The sequence below is a fragment of the Geospiza fortis genome, unplaced genomic scaffold (genome assembly GCF_000277835.1).
Source record: "Geospiza fortis unplaced genomic scaffold, GeoFor_1.0 scaffold200, whole genome shotgun sequence".
Taxonomy (NCBI): domain Eukaryota; kingdom Metazoa; phylum Chordata; class Aves; order Passeriformes; family Thraupidae; genus Geospiza; species Geospiza fortis.
The window spans coordinates 3,546,298-3,571,951 of record NW_005054353.1 but is presented as its reverse complement, the minus strand read 5'-3'; the positions used below and the strand labels follow the sequence as shown (position 1 = coordinate 3,571,951).

The window sequence follows — 25,654 nt, the reverse complement described above, 5'->3', positions numbered from 1 at the left end:
AGAATGATGTTCATATCTAAAGTTAAAATTAATACAAATGACTGAAGAGGCACAGCCTCATTACAAAGGATTTATACACAAACCCTCTTATCAATACCAACCTCCTAGTTCTTAGACTCCTAAAGACAGAAATATGGAGCTACAAATAACATTCATTTCCCAATTACTATGCCAACCAGCTCTTTTATTATAGACTGTATTTGCATTTGACTGACTGGCCTATTGGAAACATAGTGCTGCTACACCATCATCAAGCATTTTCTCTTTTTCAAAGACAAAATCCAGACTATGCACACCAGTGCACTATCTATTGGTTTAATCATCCCTTTACATTATAAGGGATCCTACTCTTTGCAAATTTGGATTTTTTATATACTTTCATGTTTGAATTTTAAGGCATCAGTTATGAAATGATGTGAATTTATTGCAGAGTAATTGTTTCTTGACTTACGTATCAGTTTACTGATTTTCTTTTATTTTTCATAGGTGGTACATTTGAGAATGCATTCAAAGAAGCATTGTTTTGTATTTGCATTTTCTTTATAGTTAAGATCCGCATATAATATACATAAAAATACAGTCTTCTTTTGTATCATTAATTGTCTACAAACAGATGGATTCCTAAATGGCTACTTTTGAGTAACAATTTTCTTATAAAAAGTATAAAAATTAGTTCAGTTCTCAGAGTACTAATGTAAAACTCTTTGGGTGTCTGCTCATCATTCCAGGGAATAATCTCATAACACAGGTGATTGTCTAACCTGTAGGAAACCTGAGACCTCCAGTGTGCTGTCAGGCAGGTCTGTTAATTTCTTTGTGCCTTGATCTTCCATTAGAACATGTTTCCTGTTCTTTGTCTATAAGTTCTTTCAGGAAGGGATTTCCTCTCTGCCATCTTGATTCAGCCATTGTAATAACAGCAGGATTATCTGTTTTGTGACATTTAATAGGCTAGACTGGATACCAAAAACTTCTTGAGGCAAAAAGTGCAAATCAAAAAAATAAAATTAAAACAATTAAAATATTAGAATTCAAATAAACAGTCACAAATACTGTTGTCCATTATTTATGCAGGTATATTTTATTTTAATCTTCTCTTGTTGCTTCTTAGTCTAGCTGTTTTGGAGTCAGATGTAAAGAGGACTGACTGCACTGTCACACAAAATGAACAGAATGTCTCACGCTTGCTGCATGTGGCCAGTGCTGGGAACTAAGGAATGGAATAAGTGGAACACTTTGCTATTATGAAAGTAAAATTATGCTCTTCATCATTCTTTATATAGGGAGAAAGAAGGCATATTGATGGGAAAATCCACCTTGCTTCTTCAGATACATCCAATTTTCTTAATGATATCCTTATTTTATACATATCTGGCAGTAAGGCAGAAAATGGTAATGCTCTGCTTTGCATTGTGTCTAAAATTAAATTCATCATGGTTTCAGAAAAAGAAAAAAAGTCACCTCTCCTGCCCCACTGAAGCATTTGGGATTCTACACCTAGCACACCATGGCCAAAAATATGTCACAAAGACTTCTGAAATAAAAACAGGCAAATGAAAAGTGATGCTATTCCACAAATTTGAAAATATTTCAGAATTTAAAAAAATATATAAATAATGAGGAAAATTGCTTATAAAGTCAGCATTTTAAAGAGATCAATGTTTAAATATTAACACTTCAAAATTCTACCAGTACACTGTTTTTCAGTAACATTCACGACAAATCTTTTTCACTAGTCTATTGAATGCCATATTGTGGAAATGCACTGGTGGAACAACACCCAGTTTTGTATACAAATACTGCAATGATGTATCAGATTACACAAGAAACACTTTTGCTATGGACACAGATTAAAATAAAGTTGGGTAAATGGAAAAAAAATCTTAGGAAAATTCTGCACTGTCTAAAATCTTGACCTATTTAAAATTTCTTTCAAAAATACATTCTTTCTATTTTTCTCACGGATTATTTCAAAATGACTCTGCTCCTCCCTGTACTTGTTACAACTAAAATGAAAAGCAATATGAAATATACATCTTTATTATTCATATTGTATCTAAAAGTATGCACTATTCAATGAAAACAAGAAATGTCTCACTTTTTATGGGCAAAATGCCACTCAAATATCCTCATACACATCTTATAGGGGAAATTTTTAATCTATAGAAATCCACATTGATGACTTCAACTTAGAGTGCTTTCATACATGATATGAGAACAGCAAGCAGTGGTATTTAATTGAATCAAAAGGCAATATGATGATAATGAGGTCAGTCATGCTTTTACTGTTAACACTTGTGCAATGATTTATTCATTTGTCATTCCACTTACTTTCATGTTTGAACAAACATAAATTAAACTTACACCTCCTCATAACTACCAGTTGGCACATATGTGATAGTGGTAAAGACATATACATAAATAATTAGCAGAGATCATGATACTATATATGTCCTATTCCAAATTAAAAACTTTCTGACTTTGTCTAGTGAAAAGTATCATTCCTGTCATGTGTACATTCCTCTCTTTCAGAAAACACAATGATAAATTTAGTGACTGGTGTGGCAAATGTGAGGAATTATAATCAAGTTGAGATCTGCAAAGGAAATCCAAGTCAAACCACAAGAAGTTGGAGATTATGATCAGACACAGTGAAGAGTGTCATTACTGAAATGGGTACGGTTGGTAAATACTGTCCAAGTCTTAGCACATCACTAATATTAGCATTTTATCTAAATAATAGGATGGGCATTCAAACAGACCTCAATTTCTGGAAAAATGTGGAAATTTCAGATTTTTTAAAAAAAATTTAAATTCTACACTGGAGTGATTTAACAGATCTATTAACGTATCACTTGGATCCTTTCTCCCTACAGCAGTCTAGTGCTCAGGGAATATGCCTTGCACTGGAAGCTATGCATGAGGCCCTTTGATGCCAACCTTAGGCACAGAACTAGTGCCACTCACGTTTTGAAGTCCTGACATCAAAACAACGGGTTATTCACTATTCACTTTTCATTTTTTATCTATTCTGTTGCACTTCTTTATTTACTGGAGAACAGAAATTAATGGCTTTAAGGAGAAAAGGGCACTGCAGGTCTCATATGTCCCATGTAATATCCTCTGGGCTCTGCTTTGGTTTCTTCAACTAAATCTTGAAAAGTTTTACATTAAGAGTAACCATATTTTTCAGCAAAACAGCATTATGGTGCTTTGTGTTTTCTGATTATTCATTTCCATCAGCAACTATAAACAGCTGGCACTGGTGCCACATTTGTTACAGGGAGATTAATGTTGGCAGCACAAGAGTTTCTGAGCTTTTAAAAATAAATTTGGCACCCAGCTCCAAAACGGTTCATCATCACTGATCTAGATTACATCCCTCTTTATCAGAAAATAAGTTTAAAAAATTCTATCTAAATAAATACTCCCAATTTATTTGTAGTTTCTTCCACTAGATTAATGCATATAGGAAGAATTCTCTGAAGTCATCTGCAAACTCACTGTATTTTCTTGCCCTAGCTCTAAAACACTCATGTCTGCTGCTTTAGTGTGACATAACTGTTACTATACTAATCTTAATCATTGCCATTTTGGCTTTTGGCTTCCACACTCACTAGTTGCCATTGCACTCATGTCTGGTTTAAAACCAGGACCTAAGCTAGCTGCAGCTAGCAGCTGTCTTTTTAATATCAGGTCCAGAGTCTAGCAAAAAGGAGGATTAGTTCCTGACTTGAACCTCAACAGGCTGCAGCACTACAGATGTTAAATATCATAATAATGATTGTATCTTCCTCACACAGTGATTATTAGCAAAGCTGTACAGCTTTCAAAGAGCCCTTGTTTTTACTTTTCACCAGCAGCTGAAGCAAGGAACACATTTCCATTCCAAGATGAAGCTGTAGAATCTCATCCAACAAATGATCTCACTATGACCCTCACACTAACTTTGCTATTAAGCAAAAACAGGCACATTTTCAAATATTGATTTCAACTAATGTCTGATCCTAACAGGCATGATCTTATCGGGGCCCCACTATAATAGAAGGAGTGTCAGAGTTAAACAGAATAGGTTTAGATAAGATCACAATCTTCCTCACCATGATGTGATGCTATCACTGAGTGAGTATAGTATTTGCAGTAATTATCATTAATAGATATTGGCAACAGGAAGAGTGTCACTCCTAAGATCTAAACAAATTTGTGCATGATTAATAAAACAAGTTTTATCTGAATAGTAGGTCAGGGTATGTTATGTGCCCCAAGAGACTTTGCTGCCTTCATTTTTTTCTTTGAAATGCCAGATATTGAATTAAGAGAGAAATATTGAGGAACAACATTGCTACCTTAGTTTGTTCTGTACTTTCTGTTTTGTGGCAAACTGCCACTTCAGTCTTCCTGCTACTTTCCTGATGTCTACTTAGACCAGACATCCCATGCCATGTTGTGCTGACAGACCCTGGTGCCGGGGTTTGGCTCAAGAGCCATGGCTACAGCTGATTTCACAGCACTCTCCCTTCTCAGCAGAGACCAGAGCAGCAAGGAACTGTCTGACAGGAGGTGTTGGAAGCAAAGGCTCATCCTTCTAGGCTTTGAGCCCTACAGCTGATTCCTTACTTGAACCTTTCCTCGCAGGAATGGCCAGCCCCACAGTGGGCTAGCCTAGAGGACTGGTCTCTAATGTAAGTGTGGGCTGTGGCAAAAGCCACAAGAGACAAGGTTGACAGACATCTGGCTTAGTTTGATTTTTGCTTCACCATGGGTTCTGATTGTGGTAGGGTTTCTGCATTCTTAGAAAGAAGGTGGTACCGTAAGAGGGAATACCTGCTTCAAATTCTACGTGAAACTCTGAAGTCTTTTTCCCCTGAAGCTGTTAGCATGTAAGGCCAAAACAGCATAGAATGAAAGCAATAGTTTATAGCCTTGGAAAAAAATTTATCAGCCTAGGAAAACTGAAAACACCAATACCAAAAAAAAAAAAAAAAAAGTCAGCTGATAGTTATGTTTCATTACTGACTGTAATGAAACAGGAGAAGCATAGCTAAACTTTCACAGACCCAAAACATATAAAAATAATACTTGAGAAAAGGGTACAAATCTAAAATCCCCTTAACTATTATCAAAATTTTATCACAATTTATCAAAATTATCACCATTATCAAAAATTAGCCATGTTGCAATGTGTAGAATTAAAAGGGACTAATCAGAGTAATCTATGTCTATTGTGACAACAGTATTGAATTCTAATACACTATTTTTCATCCTTACAGAAATTAGCTAATTAAGTCAATTTAAAAAACATTTCTGAATTAATAGTGTACTTGCCAAGATTACAAAAATATTGGTCTTCTCTACAGAAATCTACAGGCAGCTTTTCTACTTATCTTCATGTATTTGTCTTCTCAAATGTATTATTAACTCCAGAGGACTGAAATCTTTTTGATAATCACTGAAGATGAATGTATCAGGACAATCAGCAGCATATGGAACACAGAATGCTGCCAGATGTTAACACACTAAAATAAAGCAGAACCATCCAAGTATTCTGTATCTTGTCTAAAAATAATATACTCATTGACCTTAACCCTATCAAACCAGTCCCATCTTCAAGGTCATATAAATAACAAATATTTATCTTCTATGGAGAGGCTGTACTTGCAGCATTCAGTGTCGGAAAATGCTAAGCATACCTAACCCTACTGCTTTGAATGGAAGTTTGGGGTGCTCAGCACCTCCTGCTAGTGCTCAGTGCTAGGCAAAATCAAGTCCTAAGTGCACTAGGACTTGATTTTGCCTATTCACTTAGATTAAAAAAAACACTTAGATTAAAAAATACAGACATACAACTGCGACCTGTAACACATACTTATTTTGGAAGAGATTTGCCCATGCTCTATGCTGCCTTGACAGAATAACTTCAACCATCTTTGCAATCCCTATACAGATTTCAAGTGAGAATACCAAGGCAGCATGCCACTGTAGCTCTCACGAGGTTGAATACCAGGCTGCAGTGAGTCATGGCAGCAAATTCCACCCTGTGAAACTCTTTACTTCACCCCACATTGCAATTATCCCAGAGGAGACTCTGCAAGTGCAAGACACTGTGCTACAACAGCACAGCAAAGAAGCAGAGAAAACAATGACAATGTCCTGATTGTATTTCTGAAGAGCTCAGGAGACCTCTCAGTTATGGCAGTAATAGTGAACAAACAGATAGTTAAGTATCTTTGGTATGACTGACAAGAAAATACTTATTAGAGGTCAGAAAGGCCATTTAGTCCCAAGTATGCTCCAAGCCAAGCTAATAGGTGCTACTACAAAGCCACTTAAACCCTGCAACAAGCTCTAACAACCGGACTTGGGACAGGGAATGCGAGGAATGTTAAGGAGACACAACCACACCAAGTGGTCTCACATTTGTGAGGTCAAGTTTCAAAACATGCATATTATTCTTATTTTCCACTACTGAATGTGGTGGGGTGGGGGAAAGTGGTTTCAAAAGTAATCAGTGTATATGCAGTCTTTCACTGCACAGAGGTATCACTTCTGCATGCATTTAAGAGATTTACTAGCACAGAAGCACAAAATGGACTTTGAGGATGCTGGTGATGCCAAGAGCCTCCTTGCAAATGTTTCCATATTGAACCCATGGCGTATTCTCTGTTTTTCACCCTATCTAATAGGGGCTCTGGTACCTGATAGTGAATGACTGACTATAAAAATCAAGATTCAGCTTACACTCTGAGGCATGCTGTACTGCCAGATCAAAGTATACACACTTGGCATCCTGAAAATGCAATTCTATTGCTCTCACTCTGCAAATGCATGGCACAAAAACCAGGGACAATGATCCTTAGAATGCTGAGACAATGATCCTTATATTTCCATAAAAAAAAAGAAGTACAGAAAACTGAGAGACAAAGTCCTCAGTAGAACTGGAAGTAATATTTTGAAAAAGCTACACTGATTTTATATTGGCTATAATTCTAACTTTAGTTAGCAAGAAAGTGGAGTGGGAAGGGAGAATATTCAGAAGAAAAAAAACCATGCAGGCAATTGAGAAGGGACATGCCAAAGAAATATAGCAGCTTACTTCCTTATCTCACAGCTAGCCCTTGTTATATTTCAATTAGATTTTGAAACCAGTATCCTATACTGGTATGACCAACTGTCTAGCTTCCTGTAATGTCCCATCTGCCATCTTCTACAAAAAAACAGTGTCTCATTCTGCTCCTTTTAAAGCCAATCTTGAAAGATTTTAGCTACCTGCAGTCATTTCTGGGCAGCCAAACAAGTGAGGTTGGCTGCAGACATTTCTCAGCATCAGGCTGCCAGAAGCCACAGGGTCATCTGCTCCTTCCCCCACGCCACAGCTCAGCCGTGCCTGCACCACTCCTGTCGCCTTGGTCCAGCCTGCTCTGAAACACACCAGCCACAGACTGACTGCAACCTCCCCAATCTCCTCCAGCTTCTCACTCTCATTAACATTAGGAAGCTCTTTCTCCTAGCTAACCTAAATCTCCCTTGCTGATACCTTGCTGAGCCTGGAAGGTTCACCTAATGCAATCCTTCATGTCGTTCCATGGCTTGTGATCCAGGTGGATCCAAGAAGGAAGGAAAATCCTCCACCACAGATGCATGCAGGATTAAGATGCTATTTTGACTTGGAGGAGGTGAATTGACCACAGTGAGAAGGGAAACGGGACAAAGGTAAAATACTGGATCCCAAAAGAGAAGAATATTGTCTTGAATTTAACAAATATAAACAATGAAATCCAATATTTAATGTAGCAAATGTGACTGCAAAAGCAAAGCGATTAAGACTAAGATGTACCATAAGGTCCACTGCAGAATTAAATATCTGCAATAGTAGAACCAGGCCCTTCAACACAAGCAGAAAAGAAGGAACTAAGATATTTTGGATCTACTATTGTTTTCTGATTTATTGCTCGCTTTCCTTTATGCTAATTTGCCCCAGTTTTCTTCCACAAGTGAGGACAACAGCTTGCAGGAGAGGGAGAGAGGGAAGAATCCTTCCTCACCTCCCCAGCTTCGAGGCACACCTCCCTCAGCTCCCCTAAACTTGTCTTTAATGTCCTCACACATCGCAGGAGTTCCAGTTTCTTGTTTAAAAAAAGTGGCCACCCATCCCCCAGATCAGAGACTGTCATGAAGAAAGCTTCAAAGAAAAAGAAATATTTTGGGAATTGTGAGATGCTTTTAAATAAATACATAAATAATAATTATAACTACTAACATATATAAAGCTTTTATTAAAAATAGTATCTTCTATGCATTTCAGAAATCAAATGTCAAAAACAAGATATAAAAGCTAATCTGTGACAGGAAGAATTTTAAATTATAAGACATATTCTCAGAGTGAGAATAATCTACATAAACTGTGATGGTATCTCATATGTTATGTAGTTTTTCCTAAATGCATCAGTAGTGTTCAGAGTGCTATCCTTCCCTTACAGCACAGAAAGGACAGTATTTTGTTCATGCAAAACTCAATTATTTTCTAAATACGTTAAAAGAGCTCAAAACCTGTATTTAATTATTCACAAGTTGTGAAGCATTTTGCAAGCACATTAAAATGCATTAGTAAAAATAAAGGGGGCAAAAGTTTATTAATTAATTTTAAGCTATTTAAGATGGGACATGATTATTACAGAAGCACAGAACCCTTTAGGTTGGAAAAGTCCTCTGAGATCACCAAGTCAAATCTAGTCCTTTCCCTGGTTACCATCTTGTCAACCAGACCATGGCAGTAAGTGCCATATCCAGTCATTCCTTGAACACCTCCAGGGATGGTGAAACCCCCACCTCCCTGGGCAGCCTATTCCAATGTTTAACAATCCCTTCCACGAAGAAATTCCTCCATTGCCCACCCTGAACCTCCCATGGCACACCTTGAGGACATCTCTTGTCCTGACATTGGTTACCCGGGAGAAGAGACTGACTCCCTTCTTGCTACAACCAACAAAACAATATAAATAAGAAACCATATAAACCCCAATGAGGATATGCACATAATTTACCATGGAATATCAGGACACACAACTAAACCTATAAATAGCTCACAGCAAATAAGTAACAACTAGACCTATAAATAAGGCCTTGCTGCAGGTCTGGGGCTGCTAGGGAAGGTAAGGACAGCAAGCGACGGTGCCTCCTGTGCTCTTTGCTCTGGAGTCCCAACGGCTGGAGCTGGTTGTCTTTTGAGCTTCCTTGGAGTCTGAGGAGCCACAAGGAGATTAGACTGATGAACTTGTTCTCTAGACTTGAAAAATGAGGCTCAGGATATTTATAAGCATCACTCAGCATTGAATTTCTCAGGCCAAGCTCTGAATTTCTTTGGGCATACTTTGGTAGTCAAAGTAGATTTGTTGCCTCTGGAAAAGGACTCATTTTGCTACTGGCCATGGGATACTTTGACATCATTAGAAAAGGAGCTACAGCCAAATGGTGAGGAAAGTTCAGCAAAATTAAGGTATTTAAAATAAGACAGATTTTTAAGACCTAGTAACAGTCAATACCTCCTTCTGACTAGAATATGCTATTCTTATACACTCACGATCACTTACATTGGGTGGGTATATATATAAGCACGTATATATAGTTACTATGTTTTAAACATGTTTATTTTTAAATATCCATTTTTAATATATTTATGTATTCATACATACTGTACTAACAGTTTTTACTTACTAGAAATATTGAGAGGTTTTTTTTTTCTATTCAAAATGTTCAAACCCACACTTTCACAGAACACAGTTAATTTGGCTGCAATGAAACAACCAGAAGTAACTTTAATTTCCATCCTTCTTGAAAATTTATAGGCTATTTCTCTCAAACATATTCAAATGGAAAGAGAGCTAACAGATCTTTGGAATTTTGATCATTCCATCACACTGTATGAAAGTGATCAGCAAGCAGCCAGTGTCTTAACTGAATCCACAGGTCCATTACTTTAAGTAATTTATTTATTTAATGGAGATAGACAAAAATTTAAAATATTGTTATTGTAACTATGATATGGTACCTTGTAACTATGATATGGCACCTATGGTTCTGCACTTTTTATTAGCAATTTTGACGCCACCAAAATGTGACATTTCACACCAGGATTTTCTCTACAGTACACTTTTTTTTTTCCAAATAACTGCCTACTATGGCATGCACAAGTCTTATGGAAAGCATTTGTTGATGTTTTCAAAATCTTATGCATTTGTATGTCCAGACAGCACATCTTGACAACATATTGAGTGCAACAAAGTGCTACCACAGTTCCACAGGCAACAGCATCTCAGTTCTTTTCTCCACTACCAGTGTACCCTAAGGATAACTATCCTTAGGCAGGCATAGCTTTATGTGTAGTAGGCAAAAAAAACCCCCAAAAACCATGAGCTTCCAGGACATTTTATTTTTAAATGGTCAAAGAGAGAGCACAAGCCTAGTCTTTTAGCTCCATGCCCATTGCAACTACTGAATTCTTGTCTTACCAATGCAAACATCTTCATAGACACAAACACCTTCATGGCCTTATGTGCCACTAAAATGATGGAGCTAGAATTTCCCATGCTTGTTCTATGAAATGTGAAACTATGTGTCAACATTTTAGAAACTGGATTTTATTTCAGAATAAAAAAAGATAGTGTTAACATCTAGTGAGAAGAAAATTACTTCCAAAACTGCTGAATATTTAAACCTGGCATTTCATATCTTCCTAGTCTATAATATGCATGTTTCATAAATAAGAAAAAGTATTATTATAGAAAGCATGAATTTAAAAATTTTCCTCAGAGGACAACATTTAATACTGAATTGCTCATCTTAAATACATGTATAGAACTTGTGCCAGTCAGGTATTGTAGTCCAGTGAGCTACATGAATGACTTTAAATGGAGATAAATAAATTATTTTTCTTACATGAAGTTTTTAAATAAGACTACATCCCATTCTAAAAGTTGTGTTATAAATTTAGCAAAATTAACAATAGCAAAATAAGAATCTGAGTCTTGAAGCCTGTGGTACAGAGAAGATTAGACCAGGTAGAAGACTTAAGATTCAACGCAGAATCTTAGAAGCACAAAAATATGTTACTACTGAAGTTTATTGCTATGATTCTCTAATTAAGCAGCTTTTCTTCTCTCTCTTTTCCCCACATCCTAAAATGCAAGAGCCTGCCATTTGGAGATAGCATCTCCCTCTACTGCTGTCTGAGAGGCTCTGGACCAAATTTTCTTGCCTTTTTTTCTGTCCCAGCTTTGCCTCATCTCTTCTGCAGAAGCATTCCCTTGCCCTGCTCTCAGCAGCTGCCTGGCAATGTGTCCCAGGGTACATTCCCACTCTCAGAAGGACCCCCTACTGAAATGAAGCTTGCCAAAATAGGACAGATAGTTTATTGAGTTTTCTCCCAGGAAACAGAGTTAGTTTAATGGGAATGATTGGAAAACTCTATTACTTAATTACAATAGTATTAGGGTAAATTCTGCTTAATGGAGATGCTCACAGTAAGCACCAAGTAACTGAATTATTGTCAAAAATCTTTCAAAATGACCAGTGATCGTTTTAAAGAAATGTTAAAGCTCTGTTGTTTGAATAAACAGGTGTCAAAATGAACCATGGGTAAGTGTAGTCTCAAAAAACGCCTTAAGTTAAGGCAATAAGGTTAAAAAACAAGAACAATTTTGTGTAAAAATCCCCTGTTGATATTCTGGAAATTACCAAATAATAAATGAAGAAAAAAAAGGAAGAATGAATCCTGTCTTACTTGTATGTTCTTTGAATATTTAATAACTTAAAATGAAGGCTATGTTAAGGTGTGCAGTGCTAACACCAGTATACAAATAGCATTGAGACAGAAGAGAAGGATTAAGGTTCTTCTCTACTGTACCATGTTGCTTCATCCCCTGTCTGAGACCTGGAAACTACGTCTACAAGTTGGAAAAAAATGCTTTTGGATTTTTCCAAAACAGGGTGTTTATTCAGATCCTTACCACATCTTGCTGTCATATTATTAGCATTGCTTAAATGTGTGTAAATATAAATAAAAGAGCAGAAATAACTTCTTAAAGAAAATCACCTAAAGTACAATTGCACATGAAAGTTTAAAAAAATGGTTCTTTTGTCATTGCATTCTCCTAAACTACATGTCTATATAAATGGGAGAACACTTGGTAAAAGATGAAGTAATGTGAGGTGATATGCTCTCAAAGATCATTATGGATGGCCATGTGGACATCTTGGCATATCTCAATATTTTTTTTAATATTTCAGTCTGGAAGGCCTCAAGTTCTGCCAGAGGAGGTTTACACTAGATATGAGGAAAATCTTCTTCACTTTGGCAGGCATTGGAACAGGCTGCCCAGAGAATTTCTGGAATCCCCATCCCGAAGGTTTTCAAAAGACATTTGAATGTGTTACATGGGGACATGATTCAGTGGTGAACACAGTGCTGCTGGATTAACAGTTGGACTTGCTGATCTTAGAGATGTTTTCCAACCGTAATGACTCCATGGTTTTAAGCAGCCAATCCCACGACATGCACAGCACATCAGCGTGTAGCTGTTGGGTGGCATCATGTGCTGTCCTAAGTGCTGCAACAATAACATCTGCTCATGTTTGGGATGGAAGGAAGTGATCTTAAACTAGATCAAGACATGAAACAGACTGACAGTAACAGTAGTAAAAATGAAAAAGAAATGTTTTTCTAGTCAATTGAAATATTTAAAGGAATAAAAGTAATATAACAAAGACAAGAATCAAGGTTCTCAGTACACTATTTTTGGTAACTAAATATAAAAATGTCTCTGTGCTATTAAGAGTCAAATTCTCCATTTGCAATATTTAATTGCAAATTTTTAAAGATAAAATCTACCTTATCCCTTTCCATGTTTGTATAAGAGAAAAAGAATCTAAGGACTGGCTAAAGCCTGGCTATGGTCAGACTACTGCCCCTCTGTAGCCATGCAGCACCCCCAACAAAAGTCCCCAGAAAACCCTCATGCTGCAACTCTGAAGATTAAAAGTCACTGTCTACTACAGACATGAGGTTTCTGACCCAAAGTGACCAGCCACAGATTAGTGAGTGAATAACTTTACTCCATTTTGAATCTCAGCTCCTCAGCCCTCACACACTACGCAGTCAAACAGTTCCATGAGCATATCTTCCAGAGATGTCTCTTTGGAGTCGAACCTCCCAGATCCCATTTAAGGGTCCCTGCTGTGTCCTAGTGCTTGCCTGGCCCAACCCTACCAATTCTTCTCCTGTGGATTCTCTTCACAGCCACATTGAATCCTCTTTTCCTTATCAGGCTCATACAGGCCTGCCTCGCATGCTCTTCCCTGCAACAAGGAGATGAGAATGGCGAGCTGAATACAGCTGATCATTGTTTTGCTTTGCAAAACCCTGCCATGGGCACAGATTAACACCAAAAACTAGATGGCAGCAGCCAAGGGAAAAGGCCTCTTGGAATGCCTCCACATGACTGCCAGAGCGACCACTGTTTGAGATCCATCGTGGGCTACGTGGTTCAGGGATGCTTTTGTTTCCATGGGCCTCATTCCCATCAAGTTGTCCCCTCAAACAGGGAAAATATTTACAGCTGAAAGAAGCAAGTGAACAGCTTTTTCTTAACTAGGTTGCTAGTGGCTTGAATTTAGATCTGCCTACACCCAGCTGCTTATCTTTCAGTGGGCTGTATGTCCAGTCTAGTAAGGTCTTCTGCTCTTTTCACCTGCATGCTCATATTAGACTTGACATTTGTGCAAACCCACTTTCCTGTTAGACAGGAATCACAAACTAGGAGCCTGATGCATAAAAATATATTTCTATCAATTTGTGGGTATCCACGATCTACTGAATTTTCTGTGATGCAGCAAGACCATGATTGACCATGATTTGGAGCCTTCATGGTCAAATTGTGTTGTCTTCCATTCTACAGCTGAGTTCTCACCAGCTGTAAACAGCCAGCAGTATTGTTCAAACACTTCATGAGTCTGTTTGTCTAAACAGGGAGATTATATTAAATCTCAAGCGAATATGGAAACATGTAGACACATGTTTCCTAGAAACATGTTCATTTTCTAGGCTTGAAAAGATATTCCTATGCATTTAATTTTCTAGGGACTACCCAATAATTATCAAACAGTGGATGGAAAGTGAAAGTAGTGGAAGGAATGGGAGTAAACTCCATGCCCAATTGTGCTGACAGATACAAATTATGCATGCAGCTGAGAGCAGAGGAATTTTGTTAAATAAGTTTGGCAAAATTACAGGAACAGATATTTAAAAGTATCTAAATAGGAGGTCTATCACTTTAAATATAGTAGAAGTATCTATGTAGATATCTACAAATATTTAAGAATTATAAAAGAAGTTCTTAAGGGCAAACTGAAATAAAACTTCAAAGCGTAGACAAGTTTTAAGATCTAAGACTCACTTGCTAAAAACAATGTCTTAGGATTTTATGCTGGCTGCATGCAGATTGTTTCATCAACAGTAACCTTAATAATAGCATTCCTTATTTCATAATGGAATTTTATGCAATTCATGACTACTGGCTAACTCTTAGATGAGAAAAATTAAGAACTTTATTAGTCATTGAGCTCTTTCAAGTCCACATTTAGTTTGAGTATTCTTCAGTCCTGGTGTGGATCTTGCTCTACCATATTTCCCAACAGTGCTGCAACACTTGATACACCTGCTATTCCTATTGCAATTGTGAACAGCATTAAACTAATTTTTGTTCAAGGTACCTAGTCTTCCACTACTCTGAGATGTGTACTGCTAACATATTTCAAGACAGAAACTTGAAAGATCTAAAATGTAATTGACATCTGGCACGGTGACTCAATTAAATACTGTGCTGAATTAATTAACTTGCTCCATCTGATGAGCCAACAGCAGCAAGACCACATTCAGCAATGCAGCACTGCTGGAAACAAGAAGATATTACATGTACAGGCTGCATTCAGTGAAGAGTGCAAGGGGAATAAGTAAGCTCTGACTGTTACAGCATGAATTAATCCTGTGAGGCACTGTCATATTGCAATCACTAAACAGTACAGTCAGGTAAGATACTTTTAGTGAGAGACAAACTGATTTCCCAATGAAGGTAGCAGCTGCAAAAGTTATGATATTTACTCACATGGGGATCCCTGATTTTTTCTTTCCTTTTCTCTCTATACAAAAAAAAATCCACATTAAAACTCTCCTCCAAAAATTTGGTGTTTATAGCAGTATAATGTTTGAGGTGGTCATTCAGAAAAGAAATAAACTTGTTTTCAGCTCCTCATGTTTGAATTCTACGGATGTGAGGCTCTACCAAAATGAGCTTCCTAAACCAGATAAAAATAACCTAAGTAAAGAATCTCAACTTCCCTAATGAACAACAGAGAACATGTACAATAGTGAGATAAGTAATCAAATGGGTTAAAAAACCCAGAATAATTTCAAGACAAAAAAAACGATAAAAGAAAACTATGTAGAAGCTGATGTTTCTGATGTAGGAGTTTTGTTGCTATAACGGCAAATTAAAGTTGCATCAAAAGGTTTGTATTTCTTCACACAGCATTTTAAAGTAACAAATCTAGGATTACAGGAAACATCCGATATTTGGGGAAAAGAAAAAAATACTTAGAATCAGAGAATAACTCAGGTTGGAAGAGATCTCTGGAGGTCATCCAGTCCAAAGTCCTGCTCAAAGCAGGGCAAACTTCAAAGTCAGATGCAACTTCGAAGTCAAATCAGATTGCTCAAGATGGTGCCCAGTTCAGTTTTGACTTTTTCAAGGAATGGAATTGCTCAGGGGACAAAACAAAATTTCTGAGAACTAAAATTCTGTTTATGTGAACTTTTTCACATTTCCAAATGTGTCTATATTTGTAGGCAAAACAAAAATAAAATCTTTCAAGTATTAGTAAAAATAGACTTTATGATTTTTAATTTGACAATAAAAAAGTATCTTTCCAGTTTAGTAAGAAAAAGTCCTGAAGATTTTCATTGCACATTTCCTTGTGAACTATAATGAGAAAGTTGTTCTAGCCCATTACAGTAAAAAAATTTAAAGTCAGTTCTGCACACTGCTCAATTACCAGTTCATTAAAACCCAACTATCTTAACTAAATGATTTTGATATAGTAAAAATGGTATTAGCCCAAATTTAAAAAGCAATAACAGATCTTAAAACATTCCTGGGAGAAGCAAGGTTATACTAGGGTTATGGTTCTACAGCTCCATCAAAAAAAAAAAAAGAGATACGATTGTATGATTGGCTGCTTGCTGACATGTTGTAAATGGATTCTAAGAATATCTGACAAAAATAAATTTTGTAGAGAAGGGAAAATCAATACCACATCCTATACTTAAACATTAGCCGCATGTTGTATGTACGTGATGAAGTGGTAGAAGTGGACAAAACCAAACTAGCATTTCTCTACAGCATCGATTCTGGAAACACTTTGAGCTACAACATGACTAAGATTTCTGTTATATGAAAGATGATGAAACTAGTTATACTGGGATTCAGAAAATTATTTGAATTACAGGTGGTTGTCACATATGACCTTTTATGAAAAACATTTCGAAAATGATGACAGGCCAATAATGAAATAGATGAAGAAATAAAAATTAAATGGATGGAAAAAATGAGACAAGTTCAAATTTTCCAGTTTTTCCTTTCTATCAAATAAGATTCTTTGACTCTGCAGTACTTCTGAAAATCTATTCTTTATTCAGGTGCCTGAATGGGAAGTCTGATCTGGATTGGGAATACTGAACTTTTGGCAACTCAGATGAAGTTTCCATGCCACCTTCTGTAACATTTCTTAGCACCATTTGATGAATAAAGTACACTAACGAGTACAAAATAGTAAGATTTTAAATGTCTATGCATTATATCTATACTATACTATACTATACTATCCTATACTATGTACTCAGAATAATGCTTCACTCAAATTTTAATATGCATATTTACTGAAAGAAAAATGCATTCTTTCCAATAATCCTTAGAAAGAGAACTCCATTACACAGGCATAGGTTCTCTAGGGAGGAGTTGAAGAAAATAAATTTCCCCTTTTGTCTCCCCTGTCCACAAAACCCCTCCCTCACACTGTCCCAGATGATACATCAGAAACTCAGGGCTCCTCACTCCCTTCAGGTCCTGCAAGGGCAGTACGACACCCAGTGCTGGGGAACACTGGGAATCTCAGTTTCTCCATTTGCAGCACAGAAGTGTGTACCCAAAATGCCTGTAATCCCTTCCTGTGAAACTGTCCCACACATCTTTATGCTAAATACATTCAATGCAAGGTCTGTAATAGCAAACAGTGATCCAGCTGCAGATAATAGTTCTTCACAAGTATCCCACAGGGCAATGCATGTTCCAAGACTGTTTAAACCTTCCTAGAGATATTAGTTGTTTCCTTCCTGAAATTTTCAGAAAACTAATCTGAACTATACACAAATAATATTGAAGCTCAGAGTAAAAACCAACACAAACAAAGATGAAATGAAGACCTAGAAATGACATGATTTTCAGTGCACTGAAGTGAGATCATTACTTTAAAGTAAAATCGTCTACATACTTTATGCAATCAGAATAAAAAATGAGGCTGAGAATATATTATATGACAGGTGTCTTTTGATGCTTTTCAAAAAATGTGAATTTGATGGAAGATTTTGCTATGTTCAATTACATTAAGGCAAATTTAATTAATTTTATCTTAAAATAATTTAGTTATTTATTTTTGATACATTTCTTTAATGTAAATTAAGTATTCAGCAATTAATACCACGAAGAATTTAAAAAGCCACAAAAAACCCCAGATATTACTACTGGAACCCAACACCTTGGTTCAGCAAACAAGGAAGTGACATTTCCCTTCAGTAAAAGAACAAGTTAAACACTATTAACCTGTGCTCCAAATAACTTCATGTGGATGGTTGCCATAGATGAACGAATTGGAGAAGAGCCAAATACCACTGTCCGCTAAAGCTAACAATGCCTGTTTTCAAACGCTCTGTCTGAGGAGCAATCCAGGCTGTTCCCTGAAGAATGGCACACAGCATAACAAAGAGAAGTGTCTCGGAGCATCTACATACCAAGGTGTTATTATTCAGATCCATCTTCCCAGTGAAAGGCCCCCATGTTGTTCCGACCGGAAGCTGCTGCCGGCTCTGAATCTTGCGCTCCCCGTCTTTCTGGACCACCTCCAACTCTCCTGCAAACAAAGAAAACAAGCAGTGTTGAGAGTACTTTCACTCATGCCTTGACAACAACCACCTCTCCCTTTGTGTTGGTTTTACAAGCACAATGTTCTGAGGACCAATATAATGAGAATTAATTATGCTTGTCTGAAAAACAACTGATCTTGTCATCCTGCAAAAGAAAAACAAACCTTTTTCCCTTATAATTATATTCAAATTTGGTTCAGAATGTCCCATTCCTTTCTTGCATCTTTTCACACACATTAGAGTTGGAAAGCAATTTTATTCAGAATAGCGTTCCATAAGAGTTCTTAAGAAGTGCTGAGGAAGGGGGAAATGACAGCTGAAAAGAGAGGGTCCAATTGCAGCCACACGTGGTGCATTAACCTCCTTGATGCAGTTTGCTGCACAAGATCACATTTTGAACCATGCAGCAACTAAAAATTTGAGAAAAACATCATATAGCCATAAAAATTTCACTACACCTCCAAGAAACTACTAAAAGCATTTACTGCAATTACAAAAAGGATTTTAAACTTTTGAGATTTTACAGACAGTAAGATTTCAGAATTAAACAAAAAATAATTTTAATTTTTAGCTTAATATTATCAGACAAAATAAGTGAAAGCAATGGGAAAGCTGTATGATGGTGGTTTTTTAGTGCATAATGACTTTTGGTGCATGATATTGTTTTATTTTAAATAAATTTTCTTTTTGAAAGCAAAGACTTCAAAATTAACCACTTAAAAGAGAAATTTTTGCTTTTGCTCACCTTAACTTTTCTGGATTTTTCATTAAAGAGAAAGAATAACACAATTCATCATTCTCATGAAGGGAAAAATAAATTCAGTCACCACCTTTCCCACCCCATATTTTTTAATTTTATTTCAAGATTAAAAAATTAGTCTGGACAACTCTTCTTTGAAACCAGTCTCTTCACTAAGACTACTTTTTATGAACAAACATTTCATTTAAAAATACAGCAACAGTTATATTCATATACACAATTTCTAATACTACTTTCTAAATAAATTCTGGTTTCAGACTTTCCTAGGGATACAATGGAACAAGGACAGGCTGATCTGTACTTTTCCAGTTAGATGTTTGACTGCTTTTTTCCATGCTCTTGCACTTCAAAGCTTTCCCTTTCCTGAAGGTAGGCAAAAAATCTGTTGTTCTTAGGAGCAGCAGAGCTCACCTCCACTTCACTACAGCCATGATATTTTCATGATTTGTTTTCCATGACTGCTAAAGCCCCTTGCTCCCGTTCCATACCAAACAGATGCAACAGCGATTCCTGTCTTTTGCATCAGCACATCTCAACAACTCCACCCCAAATAAGGATGGTGCTTTTCCACAAACAGAGCAAAGTCCAACTGTGCAAGGAGTCAATTCGTCCCAGATTTAGAACTGGTGGTTGTTGTGAAATGAACCTTGGGCTGAAGGAAGTGAGTAACTCCTCCTGGCTCACAGGCAGCCTCCACAACTTCCCCCAGCTAAACATTCCCCTGGATGCCTGAATTTACATTGCAGTCAGGCTACAAAGCTTTTACTTGTCCACAGGGGTTAATCTTGACCATCTTCCAAAGAGAAGAGCTGGCTCCAGCTTCCATTTTCAAGCACAGAAATCTAAATTTCACCTCTGAGTGTTGCAGATTACAAAACTACTCTACGTAAAATCGTGCATCAGATCCTTCCTGCAAACTGGAACAAATCTAGGAAATAGAGCTGTACTGGTTTACAAAAGCTTCTCTGTATGTGGGTGAGTCCTCATCATGACAGTGCTATGACATTTTAAGAGACAGTATGTGAGCAGGAAAGCTTATGGATTAATTATATCTAATTTACACATGTGACATATATGCGTCCAAAGAGAAAAAAAACCAAACAACCATAAAAGCATTTTTTCCTTCTCACAGTCACATTGTTACAATTTGTATTAGCTTTAAAAATCTCTTTATATGTTAATTATGGAAGAGAGAAATTGCAAAGTAACATGTTTATCACTTAGCCATACTGCAGAATTTCTCTCTACAGAGAGATGAAAACTGCAGCATTTGCTTGCTTTTACACACTAAAAAACAGCCATGTCTATGGACATGTCACATTTAACTGATACCACAGGAATCATGAGAATCTTTGAAAACCCTTTTAAAAAATAATTCAGCCTCCCTTTCTGCCACTGACATTTTTCATTTGAAAAGGGTTCAGACACAGTCAAACAGTGACTCCTTATCTGTACCTGTGGATTTACAAGCAGGCCTGTCTTTTAATGGATTAAGAACGACAAACTTAGGGCAGATCAACCACTGATATCCAAAAAGCTACCAAAGTTTTAAGGTACACATCATTGCACATTATATTTTAAATAAAATTAATAACATGAATCTTATACCTGATAGGTAGTTCTGATTTGAGGCAAGCATAAGAACAAGCATTTTTTTTTCCACATGTATTTTTTCCCTTCTGTTGATAATTAAATAAGGTACCATGGATTCTCTCTCTTATTCTCTTTTGTTACAGTTCCAAGCTGTAGTTCAGGCAATATTCAATATATATGAATACTTTGAAATATTCTGCCTATGGGGTAACATCATGCTGAATTGTACTGAATCTGCTGTGTTTCCCCACCCACTCAGAACACGATGAAAGAGGAGTAGATTGGAGACAGGGTAACAAAATGTTTTGCTGCAAAACCTTTCTGTTTCTCTTTATTGCAGTTCTCCAAAAAAGATACATTTCTCTCTTGTCACCATGACCAGCAGCCATTTTAATGCTATGGGTGAATGTCAGAGTTGGGAAGGACAATCTGCTTGCATTTTTAGGCAAAACGAGACAATCTGGTTTTGCTTATACAAGGTACCGCACATTACAATTTAGTCCTTGGCAAAGATTTTGGTTTTTTTTTCATCTGAATATCTTTGTTTTTTTAGAGGAAAAAAAAATTGACACTGCCTGCAACTTCTCTGCATTTATTTACAACATTTTTCTCCTCTGAGATTCCCTATTTGGTGAATGGTAGCACAACTGCAGCACACAGGGGGTCAGTCTCCCACTTGATGTAACTGCAGCTATCCCCTGCTCACTGCTGACTTCCCACAGGGATGCTGGTTTAAATGCCATACCTGTGGCCCTATGTAATGTGTGACTTCAAGGGTGTTTGCTGGAAAATGAGAACCTCACCCTGTGACTCTTAATTAAAAGGGTTTGAAAAATTGTCAGCAAGACAAGATTTTCCCTTTTAGCCCCAGAGGAAGTTCAGATGTAAATCTGAAGTGCTCTCTACAGCTACCATCCCCTGCACAACTGCTCAGAGTCTTCACAGATTACATCAGGAGAAGGAAGAGGATCTGAGACTTCATTGCTGTATCACCACTCACAGTAAGAAGTGTAAAGACTCAGCTGGTACTGACTTTTCACACATACTTGTCCATGGAAATTCCAACATGTGGGGAGGAAAAGAAAAGAAGGGATGAAAAGCTGCTGCAGCCTTCTTTAATCCATGTTCAAACCCAAAGGAAGCAGAAAATTCTGTGCCAAACACTGTTAGGCGCCTCAAGTAATCAGCAATTGCAACAGACCATCTCGGTACTGAATACAAGTTCCTTCACCCCTGGAATAAAATATGTGATATACTCATAATTTCCATGCAAAGTAGAAAAGTAGTTTTACTCTCTTCATCCCATACTTGTCAGCTCTCCAGTTGAAAACAACAGCAAGAAGTATGATAGAAGCAGCACTAAGAAATACAAGTACAGAGGAAGTGATGCTCTGTTTTTAGCTTTTGTGAGTAAGGTAAAAAAATTACTTAAGAGACATTTCATTTAGTGATATTTACTTGCCCTTTCCTTGCTATGGAGCAAGTGGGTTTTATTTTATTTTTTTTTTTCTCCACAGCTTGTTCTTCAGGAACACATTTATTTCCAGCTTGCTGAGTAAGTTTATACAAAATATTTGAGACACATAGTATGGGTTAATCAATTTTGGTAAAAGATAATGCTGTTAGTGCTGTGGGCTGTTTCTCTTATCTTGTTGATGTAGCATACTTTAAAAGTCTGTGATTACTCAAAGACTTATGATAGCTGCACTGTAAAAGAAGCCTCAAGTCATGACTCACTAGTACAGCTATAAAACATCCCATGGCTTTTAAGATATTAGGCCACCTTGGTGGCTAGGAAACCAGAATGAAAGGACTCAATTTAGGATTCTTTTCATACATGCATATATTGTTTCAGGCATGCCACACAGGGCTTTCATTAAGCAGAAGGCAGAGATGCCAGTTTAGCTTTGTATTCCTTTACAGCACAATCAGGATCATTTAAAAAAACTCTCCCCAAAACACAGAGTACACAGGAATCCAGCAGGAGCTTTTGGCCCTTAACAGGATTTGACCACAGTCTGACTACCAGAAAAATTCAACTATATATAGTATTCCTGAAACAAAATTATACTGGCTTTCATCCATCTACCTACATTCTGGAGCAAGAAACAAAGGAGTATATATCTGAAGGTGAATGATGAACAGTTTTTGTGGGACATAAGGAGAAATACATTCAGGAATAACTGTATCCAGATTCATATGCATTTAAGACTTCTAAGCAAGTCACTGATAGCTTTGGGCCATAGCTTCTGGGTTTTTTTCTTAATTTAAAATAGCTTTCTAAGTGGAGTCAGTTCAAAACAATGAGTAAGCTCCTCCTCTGCTACAATTAGAGACTGGTTATTTGACATCATGGGGCTCTACCAATTTCCACAAGCAAATGGCTCCTTCTTTGCATATTTCCAGTCCACAGCCACCGGGCTCTCCACTGAGTATTTCTGCATGGCAGAGAAATTGTGTATGTTGTAGTTTCAAACAAGGACTGCTCTGAAGTCAGTGAGCTAGTTAAAAACACTCTCAGTTCTTAAGTGCTGCCCAACCCAGAACCCAGTATTTGCCTGCCATCCTATATGCACAGGAAGAATCTGCAATTAATATTTGGCTGGTGATTGCTTCCATTATAACAAACTAATATGTGTAGGTTTGCACAGAGCAATTCACTGATAGTGGAGATAGTACTGATAATGGGATAGTATACCCACTGATAATGGGATAGTATCCCATTTCCACTTCTGTGATTCTTAATAAGGTAGCTCCAATATTCAGTGCTCACACACTTGTTTGGCAGACATAAACTGCACTATTGAGATACTTCCTCCCTCAAATTCTCCTCCCTCAATTTTCAAGTCTCTGAGACATAACACACACTAAACTACAGTTTTGAACATAAACTTGAAATACGACATTCTCTATTCAAGTACTCCAGTCAAACCCTGATAAATCAGGCTGGCCATGCAGTGATCTTATCCCTTCTGACTCTTTAGTAAATCGAACCTTGTAAGTTCACGCTGTTGGAAGTTGTCACTAAATGAAATTGTGACCTTATCCGATGCGTGAACTTATCCTGCTGACAACTACATTTATTGTACGGATAAGCATAAGGGAAAAAAAAGAGGCTTTCGATAATTGTGATCTTACCCATATGCAACTCTAACAGATGGGATCTTTTTGATGTTCCATTTAATGATTTGTCTATGATGAGCCTCTACTCAGAGAAAAAATAAATGCTCTTCATAGGTAAGTGGTAGGGGAACTGGTAAACCGTATGAAAAGTGCACAAAGAGGAGTGGCTGACAGCAGAGAGTCAAAAGCTATTAGCTTAACACAAAGAGCTTTGAATTAGCTAGTAATTGCACTGCAAAAGATAACGTAATGGAAATGGCGAAACAGTAACATTCCCTTTCCACAAGACTCACTCAATAGTCCAAAATCCAGAAACAAACAACTGTAACTCTGAGGCAGTAACCCAAAATATGCTGTGCTATGGCACTTCATGATGAATGAATTAATGAATGAGTGAATGAACAAATCCTCTTCCAGCACTGACTAGATGCTTGCCTCTGTTATTGTGGAAGAATATTAGGTAATAGACAGTTCAGAGAATCACATAATAGTTTTTGAATAAGGTTGGAAGGGACCCTTTAAGGTAATCTAGTCCTACCTTCCTCCACCAAGAAGAGGCATCTTCAATTAGATCAGATCATTCAGAGCCCTGTTTAACCGACCTTGAATGTTTCTAGGGATGGGACATCTACCACCTCTCTGGGCAACCTGTTCCAGCATCTCACCACCTTCAATTTAAAAATCCCTGAAAATGGCAAAGCAGCTCACATTACTGTGTTTGTCAGGGATTTAATACATCATGTTACCTAATTCTCACAGTGGACAATAATGTACCCATTCTGCAGTCAGTATACTGACCCCAGAGCGAGATGACCTGGGTGGTGTCAGGGTACAGTCTGATTTGCAGCGCTACAAGTCTACTGGGGGATACAAAAATTGTAGTTATCTTATTAGGAAGACACATATATATGAGACAAATTCACATGGAGTACAAGTAGTAATGGACTAAATTACAGTCAACCTTTGAAGAAATTTTATCATTTGCTTTGCTACAAAAATGGCATTCTCAGGGGTCTTGTCAAAACCAGAGGTTATCCAGGTTGTCCACAAGCAAAGGCGAAACTTAATTTTGCTTCCCAAAAGATGGGGCAGGACAGTGTTAGGACAAGAAAAGAGGAACAGATTTGGGACTGAAAACTGAGAAAACAGTTCTGAATTGGAGTCACCCTGGAGGGAGGATTGCTATTCTGCTGCCACTGAGGTGGTGGAGGGCTTCTGAACATAGCATCCTTTTTTCTTTTCTGAAGTTTTTGCCACCCACCAGCAACTCCTTCTCCCAGCCCTGATCCTTCCTGTATACATCCCACTTAAGGAATAGGGTTAACCAAAGCCATGAGGGAAGTAGACACAAGAATAGGCCAGAGGTACCCGTGGCTCTAACCTACTGATCTCCTTTGCCTTTGCTTAGAAGCAGGTCTAGATAGCAAAGACCATGCAGGAGAAGCTGCCACAAGCTGCCACAAGCTGCTTAATGCCTAACTCAGCTGCCTAACATTGCTGCATCTTGACAATACTCCCACAGGGCAGCAGTGCACTCTAGGTAAGGATGACAAATGAAAAGCCTTCTCCATTTTCTATAACAAAAAAACTTGCTGCTCCCTACCTTTCTTTAGAGCCCTGAAAGTCAGAAGCAGAGTTTCTTTATCTCTTCTACCTGCTGGTAGCACTGCAAATGGCAGAGAGTGCAGGTGCTATCCTTATCTGCAACAGCGCTGTCCTACATCAGGCAATAAAGGGAAGGAACAAATATTGTGAAAGTGAGGACAGGGAAAGCCTAGGCAAAGATTTTCAGCAAAAACAAGACCACAGAAGTCGGGGGGAGGGGCAGGCAGGGAGAGAGGGCAGAAATAAGTTTAAGAAACAAAGCAAGAAAGAAGTCATCTAGGGAAACAGCCATCTGAACACTCAAGTTGGGTCTGATCAGGACACAAAGA

At 37.4% G+C, this 25,654-nt stretch overlaps 1 protein-coding gene across 2 annotated transcripts in view; it reads right to left on the bottom strand.

Moving 5' to 3' along the window:
• Positions 1 to 25,654, bottom strand: part of ZFPM2 (zinc finger protein, FOG family member 2) — a 307,850-nt gene that overhangs the window by 142,696 nt on the left and 139,500 nt on the right. For both annotated transcript variants that reach the window (XM_031059000.1, XM_031059001.1), the window contains one exon: positions 18,113 to 18,231. In XM_031059000.1, the coding sequence (XP_030914860.1) occupies positions 18,113 to 18,231 (119 nt within the window). The remainder of the gene's footprint in view (positions 1 to 18,112; positions 18,232 to 25,654) is intronic.